Source organism: Leptonychotes weddellii, chromosome 3 (assembly GCF_054177405.1).
Source record: "Leptonychotes weddellii isolate Sample4059 chromosome 3, ASM5417740v2, whole genome shotgun sequence".
NCBI lineage: Eukaryota > Metazoa > Chordata > Mammalia > Carnivora > Phocidae > Leptonychotes > Leptonychotes weddellii.
This window is the reverse complement of record NC_138371.1, coordinates 67,315,097-67,326,708: the sequence shown is the minus strand read 5'-3', so window position 1 is coordinate 67,326,708 and position 11,612 is coordinate 67,315,097. Positions and strand designations below refer to the sequence as shown.

Genomic DNA, 11,612 nt, shown 5'->3' with positions numbered 1-11,612 from the left:
GCCTCTGTTTTCAACCTAATAGGTCAACTAGTAGTTACCATTCCAATAGGGTCTCTTTGCAAGTTTATGTGAATCATTGCTTTGCAAAAACATACAGGAAAGTTCTCATTTTTCAACAAATAGATCAACTTCTAATATGGAGAGTTTCTGATGATGACAGTTGCCATTAAATAAGTAACAAATAATATCTTTGAAAACAGGGGCTTTCTATTTTATTATTGATTGATTGGTATTTACCAGTTCAAGGATATTAGTCATAAATATCTATATAAATAAAACCTTTATATTAGATATAAAAACTAATTTTTTGAGGACCTAGATTATCTTTACTTGACCAAAAACATATCAATCTTTGTAAATATATATGTATACATACATATATATCCATATAGATAAATATGTGTATATATTCATATGTGTGTGTGTGTGTGTGTATATATATATATGAGTCTCTATATTGTGCTTTGAAGTGGGAGAAAATAAGACCAAGAATTCCTGCTTATAAATATAAAGAAAACTATGAATGTTTTTGGATATTTTTAATTCTTTTAAGTGCACAACTTTGCATCTGGCCTTCTGGACAAAAGTATCTCCAGTGGACTTTCACTCTGGGTATCATTTTCCATACTTGAAGGGAGTAGCCAAATTCTAAATTATCAAGATGCTTGTCATTCATTTTGGATTATGCACATGCCTTAATTCTCCTCCTTCAAACAACTGCCCAGATGTTGCTAGTTTTACACATATTAGCTATCAGAAGTGGACAGAAAAATAAGAGAAGGCAAAGGTCAAATTAGTGAATTTTCTTATTGATTACCTAAAAACTTCTGTTAATGGGAGAATGAGATTGAAACAATGGAATATGAAGGAATTTGGAGTTAATTTGAACATTTTGAAGTACCCAATTTTTCAGCCTCTACTAACTGAAGTTATTATAAAGAAGGAATCAAATATGTAATTTTAAGTCACTAACTAAAAATTCAGATTACTTTCCAAATTCATTTCCAAAACTCTCCCACACTGTCAGTTGATTACCAGGTACTGTCCTTTGATTTTGTAGTTTGCCTTGTATCTGTTGGGTGATTTCTGCTGTTGATTACTACCCATGACACTGTTTATGTTAATTGTATAGCTTAGTCACCTCATGTTCCTCATGAGCTGTATACACATTTTGGTATTCATATTTATTTTGTTACTGTCTGATATTTTAATATTGGCAAATGTTTGCTATAACTTCTGATATTACTTTTTATAGCCCTCTTGTTTTTATAGAGCAGTGAAAGTTAAGCCTTTAAAAGTAGTTGCCTTTCTCATATGGTCAAACATATTTCTTCTTTATGATACTCTGGTGCTTCATCTTTTTCCGTAATTCTCTATTATTACTTATTTTAAATGCTTTTCCTATCACTTTGAAAAATTAGATGTCCGTTCTTCATTTGAAAATGTGCCAAAAGTACTACCCCATGTAAATATGTGAAACAATTACTATAAAAGTGTCAGTATGGTTTAAATGTATTACCTTGATGGCTATAAAGATATATATATGTTTTTCAAGTTGTTGGAGTTAAAGTGTATCTAAAACAAGAGCTCAGTTCCTATAAAAATAATACAAATTTTTCATTAACATTACATACCAACCTACCAGAAATTATTTTTGCAATTGTGTACACAATCATTTTAAGACCTTTTTGAAATAGTGCTTTTTGAATTTAAATAAGGTGTTCTCTTGATTTCTAAAGCAGCATTTCTTAATGGTCTTTAATAGCTGCTGATATGCAAGGGTTCTTCCTACATTTTAAAGGGCAGTGAAAGAAAATAAATTCTAGACACCAAAAACAAGGACACAAACTTTTATTGAGAGCAAGCCAGACACAGCAGTTCTTTATTTAAATTGTAGACAGATGATAGATAGAGTCTGACATATTCCATGTCTTCCAGTGTGGCATTATATGAAAGGTAAATTTTATATTGACAAATAAATAGAGCTTTTATTAGTTCCTGTTCACCCCAAAACTAAGAAAAATTAAAAGTCATGTAAGAAATAGTAACATTCTGGGGCGCCTGGGTGGCTCAGTCATTAAGCATCTGCCTTCAGCTCAGGTCATGATCCCAGGGTCCTGGGATCAAGCCCCGCATCGGGCTCCCTGCTCGGCGGGAAGCCTGCTTCTCCCTCTCCCATTCCCCCTGCTTGTGTTCCCTCTCTCACTGTGTCTCTCTCTGTCAAATAAATAAAATTAAAAAAAAAAAGAAATAGCCACATTCTCACAAGAAATCAATTCTCCCTCCTAACATGTACCAGAGTCCTTCTTCCATCCACCCCTGAACCTTGAATCACAAAAGCAGTAAATCTTCCAGTATAGTTACCAATTTGTGTTCTACCTTGTCTTGTAAGAGTGTCTAATATGTTAAATATCCCTTATGAAATCAGAACCATACCCTTGCCTTTCCTAGGCTATAAAGAATCAAATAGTCACCTAACCCCATCAATGTTACTTATGATCACTTAACTCTGTGGCCTTAGTGTAAGATGGCAGCACAGGGCAATGGGCATTAATGTCAAAGAGCAGTTTCCATGCTCTTTCGTAGCTACACTGCCTCATACATAAGCACTAAGCATTCGCTCATTGAACATACCCTGATAAAGTCTTTGTTGACAAAATCTTTCATATTTGGTTAATTATATGGTAAGAGCACAAAGCTAAAAAGGCCAGGGTTACTATGTGTTGGATCCCCATAAGATCCAGTTCCTTGGCCATGTCACACCATAGACCACTCAGCTCACTCAAATTCCACAGGAATTCAACACTTCTGCTGGAACAATTAGAAATAAAGGTTCTGTTGATGGTAGGTTAACAATATGCTCCTATTCCATGATGGATAATAAAAGACCGTGCATTGAAGCTAAGTAGAAAATTGTAGGAGTCATCAGTAATCCAGAAAAGAAAATAGGTTGTCCAGGTGGAACAATTTAGAGGATCTAAATAAATAGGAAATTGTCTGAGTGCACCAATCTTTTACCTAAATTTACCAATAAACACCTGATTTCCCTGGCTTTCTTCTGAAAACTTGCATTATCAAGAAGGAAATCTATAGGTTCTACAGATGAAGAGTGACAGACTTTTACATGATCAGGTTGCAAAATATCTGTTTGAAAGGATAAAAGAAGCTCTTCAATCCTGAATTCAAAATTGAGTCTTGTAAACAGTAAATAATAGTATATGATACCATGGAAATATATTATATGACCAGGGAGAATTAAAGAAATTTCCATTAGAATGTGTGGGATTTGTTACACATAAATAAGCAATAATCTAAGAAGGTCTAACCCGGGTATTTTCACAAAGTGAAAAAGAAATAAACAAAGGGTTGAATAGTACAATGAAGACTGTATTACATTCAGACAATAAGGAATTGTCTTTTTATTTGCAGAGCCAAAAATATCTTTATCTGTGGTGACAGAAAGTTCAGGGTGATATATATGGAAGCCTGAAATGAAAAATTAAGAAACTATCTAAGAATATAAATATAGATTCTCCCTTTTCATAAATATTCAATACATTATTTGACACACTGGCTTGAGTGAAGCTCCATAGGCACAATTTAAGCATCGTGATTTGGGCTGAGGTCCAGTAAATTACATATTCCCAGCAACTATCAGAGCTTTCTCACTAAAAATACATGCTCACACTCTACTTTGAAAATATCCTAAGATAATTATTTCCATTATCATAGTAACTAGTACAGTTATGACTAGAGTTGTCTTGGGTTTCTAAGGAAAGAAAATTATTCTGAGATACTGTTAATAAGAGAAAGTGTGGTAATAGAGAGGGGTATTTTCTTAAAATTGTGCTAAAGCTGTCATTTTCACTTTTAATGACTTTAACTGTGCGAGACGAGATTTTATTTTCAGTTACAGAAATAAACTATCTGACTCTTTAGTCTATTGCCCACCAATTTTCTAGCCCCTCCCTGTATCAACCTCACAGTGGGTTTTATTCATCTTGAGTGCATAAAGCCAACATTTAGTCAGAATTTTCCTGACTGACAATTGCTTGGCCCCTCTAGTGAGAAAATTCAGTGAATGGTAACACCTAGGAAGAAAGCCTATACAGACTTTTCACTCTAGAGGCTAAAGAAAACCACTTAAAATCTTATTCGAAGATAATAGAAAAGGCAAAACATTTTGGACAGCTTATTGCCAGTGTCTATAAAAACATGTTTAAAAGAAAGAGAAGTTTAATACCAGACTTTCTAGCACCCTCAGTGTGTAGGAAGAAAGACACCAAAAGAGATACAGGTCATTTCTCATAGTCCTCTTTCATCTGATGACTGTATTTCTCAGTGTTGCTACTTTTAAAGCCAAATCATGCCAGATTCTTCAGGGGTGCTTGCTGTTTGCTGTTTAGTGCTTATCACACAAGTCTGTATTAGTGAAATTTTAAAAAGCAAATGCCCACGAATGAATCTAAAGCTTTTTGACTTGACGTTACCAGACTGAATTTTGTCTAGGATTATTTCCATATTATTCTACAGTGAAACAGAGATTAAGCTTTCACATCTTTAAAGAGAATGACTCAAATAAGACATGCAAAGATCATCTCAGGAAAATAGAATTAGCTTTTGCTTTAGTGGGCAGGAGAATTTCTCAGTTCCATTTAGTTTATAAGTGCATCATAGACTCGAATTCATCAATTCTCTGCTTGGTGTTCCCCTTCCTGATTTTCCGATAGGATATTGTATTGTATCTTGAATAAGCATTTCTAGAGATATCACTCTTCTTCCCGAAGGTTGGCTGCTCCTCAGGTGTCACAGGTTGGGAACTGGGGCTGCTCAGTGGGGAGTCCTCGTTTGCATCAACTTCCTCTTTTAATTGAGAACCCTCTTCATTTTTTTTCTTAAATTCTATTACTCGAACTTCATCTTCATCATCATTGCAATCATCATCATCATTATTAATTTCTTCATCCCAAACCTCTTGCTCCTCCTCATGTTTAGAATGCAACACATCAACTTGGCTAGGTTTCCGAAATCCCAACCATTCCATTTCAGTTGCCTGGTGAGCTTTGTTCTTCCCATCCTCCTCTTCTAGAGGTTGTTCAGCAATCCTTTCCTTTTGTCTACTTATTTCCTGGCTACTGATGCTCAAAGGAATCTTCTCCCATTGATGTCCTGTAGCAAAATCAATTGGTAATTGAAATACCCAGCTCTTATTCTTTAAACTATGTTTCTGGATAATCATTTCCCCACACGTGCTTTACAGGATATTATTCTGTGGGTTAATAATATGTTTTACACAATAAAATGGGTTGTACTATCAGATTAGTTTGGAAAATACTGCATTAAACACAGTTAAGTAAGCTTCAGAATTTATGCAAGTCTTTAAAATGCCAATGAATATTGTGAATCTCTAAGAAGTCGACAACTCAACTTCATTTGACCATGAAACATTTTTTTGTTGTGACTGTTGTATCTAGTGAGACTGGTGTTCCTGAGACAGACTTTTAAAATCCTGTCTAGCCTGTAGTGACTGGAAATGTGAACATAGAAAATAAAATATTTGGACCTATCTCTTATACACACACATACACACACACATATTCCCCAAGGAAAATTAGAAAAATATCTCACAGGGGAAAAAAGGCTTTCTTCCAGTAGTAAAAACAATGACTTCCCACATCTGGGCATGCTCAGAATAGCACATTCAGTATTTGCCACCATGCTTCTCAGAGTTGTGCTAAAGTTCCTGCTGTGGAAGGAGGAGCAGGGAGCCATGGATGGTCAGGAGTCATATGCTGGGCTAACAGTGACACCAAGCCCACCAAAGCACACACAATGTCATCTAAGATCTGCCATTGATTTCTAGAGAGCCAAGCTTTAAAAATCATGCTGTGGTCATCTCTATATAGTGCTAGGTTAGCCTGTCATGTTAGACATATCCCTCATAACAACTAATTAACTAATTAAGTTGTTGGTACCATATAGTGACTTTTACAAGGCTTAATTCATGTCAAATTTCACTTTTCAAACAGATCACATCAGCATATCCTTAACAATATTTATTGAGCATGCTCAAAAGAATTAGAGTGGAGGTTGTTCTCTGGGCTTTCACCTCTAAAGGGACATCTGTGAGAAGCTTCAGTCTATGCGTGACTTTAAAATACTGTCTAGATTGTGTGCTTTGTCAGGCTTCCGTTCACTATTCCCTTTCAACACCATAAGAGTCTTTAAATAAAGTGAGAGGCAATGTTCCTCTTTGCCTTTCCCCGCCACAGCTTTCTACTTTCACTGAGAAATTTTTACAAGTCCATTACCAGTCAAGATTTTTCATGCTCGTTTCATTTTTTTGTTTTCCCAACTACAGGAATCAGATTGTAAACTTACAAAAAGAGATAGAAGTGAAGATGGATTATCATTCCTAACTGGTTGTACACAGTTCCTATCAGGTTGTTGGTGCCCAGTCAATGTTCTTTACATTATAAATAAATATACATTAGCATGTTTGCTATAATCTTAAGCTTTCTTTTATTGTCTTCTTTTCCATAAGAACCAAAGAAACTGATTTTTTGCTCACACCATGACTCAGGCCTGGAGCTGTCATGCATGAAACTACTTCTTGAATTTAAATTATAGTTTTTCCTCAATATTTTTAGCATCTTGCTATTTTTCAACCCAGGAGTATTCTCTTTGGAGACTTTATAGCTGTTTGTCATTGTGAAAACTGAAGACACCAACATGTGCCTTACAGGAAAAACATACGTTCCACCAAACACAAAAGGATTCATTCAGGGAAAAATTCACCCTGACACCATCTACTTAAAAAATCCAGACTGCTTTGATTCTCTATTTGATAAAATGAAAGATCCTAGCAAACTGTTGTCTCCAGTGGACTTCCTGATCAGATATTTGAAAGGGTCTCGGGGCACCTGGGTGATGCAGTTTGTGAAGTGTCGGTCTCCTGGTTTCAGCTCAGGTCATGATCTTGGGGTCGTGAGATCGAGCCCCAAGTCAGACTCCATGCTCAGCTCAGAGTCTGCTTGAGACTCTCTCCCCCTCTCCCTCTGCCCTTCTCCATTGCCTGTGTGCTCTCTCTCTCTCCCAAATAAATATATAAATTTAAAAAAATTTTTTGAAAAGTTCTCTAGATGCACTGCCTGTGAGAACTTGCTACACTGGAAACAGAAAGATTAGGGCAGAGAAGTTATTTAGTTCATTTCATGGGGCTTAAAGCTTAAGTTTTATAAATTACCTGTAAAAGTTTAGTAATGGTTGTTCTTTACTACATTTATTACAATAGTGGTTGTTCCACCACTACATAGGGACAGCAGATAGTCTGGGAGGTGTCCAAGCAAAGTGGACAAACCCAAGAAACTGCCAATTACATCCCTGTCTTCCTTGGCATCTACTATTTTATGTGATGTTCTAATATTTAGAAAATAATAATCTCTTCCATTTTTGCCTATTAAGGTCCTAACTAAACTAAATTGCTCAAGGTCTAACGAACCGACTTCAATTTTGAGATAAGATGCTTATGGTTGCAAAAGAGGAAATGAGTGATCAATTAATATGTGTTTATCCTGCACTTGATTTAGAAATTGCTTCAATGTAGGTATCTTCTTAGAGGTAAAATCTAAAAGATTTTGTTCTTCTTAGTCTCTTGAGTTTATTTGAAATATAAGTCACTTAAAAATCAATGTATTTTTTATTCTCTTATTTTCTGAAAGAACACAATTAAAATTAGCTTCATCACCTGGGAGATTTCTTTAACAAGAATTAGATAACCATTTTCTGCTTACATAGAGGCCTAGAACTTTTCTATAGATCAAATAAATTTATAATATTACTTTAAAATGTATGTCAATAGTAAGATTTTAGGTAAAACATTCACATTTCACAAGGTGCCTGACACAGATTTAGAGACACTAAATAAATCTTACAAAAGAATTGATTTAGTGGACTAACTTATTAAGAGACTGATAATCATTTTGTCAGGTGAGGGCATGCCAATCAGTTATACCAATTCATGCAGTCGCAGTCTTGATGCTTCTGGAATACTTTTTAAGGTGAAACCCACAGATAATCAGGACTACTCCCTTATCTGCCTATAGCAGCTTTGAGTTTTTGAAGGCATTGCCTGGATTGCTTTTTTGACATCACATTCACATTCACAAAACATCCCATGCAAAAACTCCCATCCATATTCAGTCAGACAATGTCTGTGTACAAAATGGAAGTTCCTCTCACCTTCTCTGAATGTCATTTCATCAACACTTGTTTCTTGGAGAGAAAGATCTGTGATAGCCTTATGAACAAGAAAAAGATTCTCTTCTGGTTTTTCTGGGGGAAAAAACCCACAAGATTAATACTATAATATTTAAGCAGCTCAAGTTTAAATAAATTATCAATTTAGACTCTAGCTAGGTAGATCAATTTGATTTGCAATGTGATCACTAAAAGTAACTATTTCACTGTCCCAACTCATTTCTTATTGGTTCCTACTTATAAACATAAGGATAACCTCTCCTTTTCCATCTGTATGTTATAGAACCGTGAATTCAGACATGTTCAGGTATATTTCAGAAGGAAAACTTGAAATGCTGAATTTCCTTTGCTTAAATAATAATGGGGCTGTCCATAATAATAATAAATAACAGTAGTTAACATTTAACCAGCACTTAGTAATCCTCACAACAACCCTACAAATGTCAGTACTTATATTTCTGTCTTCTGCTAACCGAGAAAGCTAAGGCTTCAGGGGGCTAGGGAAGTTGTCCAGGGTCATAAAGCTATCAAATAAATAAGCCTGGATTTGACCTGAGGCAGAGGTTTGGTCCTTAGCTATCCAGCCCCAGTAGAATAAGAGGCCACATTTGGGCAGGGACATGGGTGGGAGGATGGACAGCACATTCCCGTCATAACAGTTTATCAAAAGAATCACGAAGTGAGTTCACAAATTAAATCGAACAAATCAAAGAGAAAGGAAAATGTTTTACCTTTTAGAATCTTCTCATCAGTGGACCAGTTAACTACCATATTCCCTTGTAATTTTTCACTTTTCTCCTGATTTCCTTCTGTGGGTAAGTCTTCAAGATGGGGTTCTACCCTGTAGTATGGTGAGGTACCATCCACATCACTGGATCCCTCATTTGTTTTAGTGATTGGTTGTTGATCATTTTCAGGTGGTGTATCCCCATTGCACTCAGCCTGACTGAGTGTCCCTGGAACATCTGTCATGATGTACAGTTGAGTCCGAGAACGCAGAGAGAGCTTTGGGGAAACTGAAGGAAAAGATCCTTGATAGATGCGTTCTCTCCCCTTCAAGTTCTATAGTTCCACCTCCTACTCTGAGAATACAAAGTATTTGCTTCAGTACACAATAACAAACTCTTTTCCTAAAGGTGTCCAGATAGAGCTTAGAACAAAAGCAATAGGATTTGTCAGATTTGCCACCAGCCCAGGAGCAAGCATCCAGCCAATCACCACCTTCTTTGTCGCTGGGCAGCCTCACTTGGTGAACTAATGGCAGCCTTTTGATTTACATAAACAAACAATCTGAGGCAATCAGGCTTTTGTGTTGGCATGTAGAGGGGGACTTTCAGCTTGTCAGTGCGCCCCTGGGAACAGAGATTTTTGTCCCTTTTCATAAAGGCCCTTTGTCATTTTCCTTGTAACAGGAGCCACAATTGTTCCACAGCTTTAATCCAGAGAGAATGACCACCTTGAGGCATATTAGTTCTGTGTAACCAGCTTAACATTTCCAAACAGATTTTGTTCAAGTAAAACCTCAGCTATTTTGTAGGGATAATGGCATCGTTTCTTATTCATTAAAGAATAAAAACAGCTTATCAAAAACCTGTAAATAGGACAACTTTATTGTAAGTGGTTCTGACAGCAGATTCCATGGTGTGTTTCAGGAGCCCAGAGGAAAGACCTAAGAAAAAACAAACAAAAAAATTCTACCATCTTGCTAATACCAAAAATTTTACATTTTAGAATAATTCATTTGGTCCATAGCTTCTTATCCTCTAGTTTATTTATGTTTATTGAAGCCCGTACTATCTTTTAAACCCTTAATATAATTTCCTCCATGGAGTTTTCCCTTTCCCCAATCAGATTTATTCTCAATATTCCCTATTGATATTGCATGATGCTGGTAAAATCATATAGCACCAACATAGCCTGCCCTTGGGGGAAACAGGTAATTATGGAAAACATCTGCTACTTACCAACCTTACCTTTTTATTTTTTATATTTTCATTTTTTTAATTTAAGAATTTATTTTATTGGGCGCCTGGGTGGCTCAGTCGTTAAGCATCTGCCTTCGGCTCAGGTCATGATCCCAAGTTCCTGGGATCAAGCCCCTCATCAGGCTCCCTGCTCCACAGGAAGCCTGCTTCTCCCTCTCCCACTCCCCCTGCTTGTGTTCCCTCTCTCACTGTGTCTCTCTCTGTCAAATAAATAAAATCTTAAAAAAAAAAAAAAGAATTTATTTTATGACACAACGAAAACTCATTAAGTTTCAATGGAAATACATTAAAAATTCACATATTATTTTCCTTGTGATATTGAAAATATGAATTCAGATACACATTCACAAAAGATGTACAAAAAATTTTCATGGCAGTGAATAATTCACTAATTGGTTTTCTGTTAGAAACAACATGAAAACCAGCTTCTTTAAAGTTTAGGTTCTTTTCCGTATGAAAATTTGACTCATGGTACTCCAATAATTTAAAAACTGGAAAAAATTCCTTCAAGACTTAAAGTAGACAGGTAGAGTAATAACATCAAATACAACTGAAAAATAAAAGTGTCAGTTTGAGAATAGATTATAATAAAAAGGTATGATTCTTTGTAAAGTAGATCAGCATTTTCTAATGATTGGTTATCTAGATTAAATCTAGATAAATCTAGATTAAAACCATACGAGATGTTCTGACAAACAGGAGCAGAAAAGGGGTAGTTTAATGTAGCCAAATGCTTTTAAAAATAAGAATTGCTGTATTAATTTTTTAGACTATCACAGTGATCACTGAGTTAAGAAATCAGTTTATTTTATTTAAATTCAAGTTACTTAACATATAGTGTAGTATTGGTTTCAGAAGTAGAATTTAGTGATTCATCACTTACCTATAACACCCAGTGCTCATCACAAGTGCCCTCCTTAATATCATCACCCATTTAGCCCATCCCCCACCCCCGTTCCTTCCAGCAACCCTCAGTTTGTTCTATGTAGTTAAGCCTCTTATGGTTTGCCTCCCTGCTTCTATCTTATTTTATTTTTCCTTCCCTTCCACTATGTTCATCTGTTTTGTTTCTTAAATTCCACATATGAGTGAAATCATATAGTTTTGTCTTTCTCTGACTGACTTATTTCGCTTAGCATAATACACTCTAGTTCCATCCATGTTGTTGAAAATGGCAAGACTTCATTCTTTTTGGTCACTGAGTAATATTCTGTTATTATACATTGGATTATATATTCCATAATATTCCATTATATATATATACTACATCTTCCTTATCCATTCATCAGTCTATGGACACTTGGGTTGTCTCCATAATTTGGCTATTGTTGATAATGCTGCTATAAACATCAGGGTGATGCATGTGCC

At 35.6% G+C, this 11,612-nt stretch overlaps 1 protein-coding gene across 1 annotated transcript; it reads right to left on the bottom strand.

Moving 5' to 3' along the window:
* Positions 1–1,835: 1,835 nt before the first annotated feature.
* Positions 1,836–9,504, bottom strand: ERMN (ermin). The gene is made up of 3 exons (XM_006734850.3): positions 8,991–9,504; positions 8,242–8,334; positions 1,836–5,169 (listed from the first exon to the last, which is right to left on the bottom strand). Exons 1-3 carry the CDS (start codon positions 9,229–9,231, stop codon positions 4,661–4,663), a joined length of 843 nt encoding a protein of 280 aa, XP_006734913.1. The 5' UTR covers positions 9,232–9,504; the 3' UTR covers positions 1,836–4,660.
* Between the last annotated feature and the right edge of the window lie 2,108 nt (positions 9,505–11,612).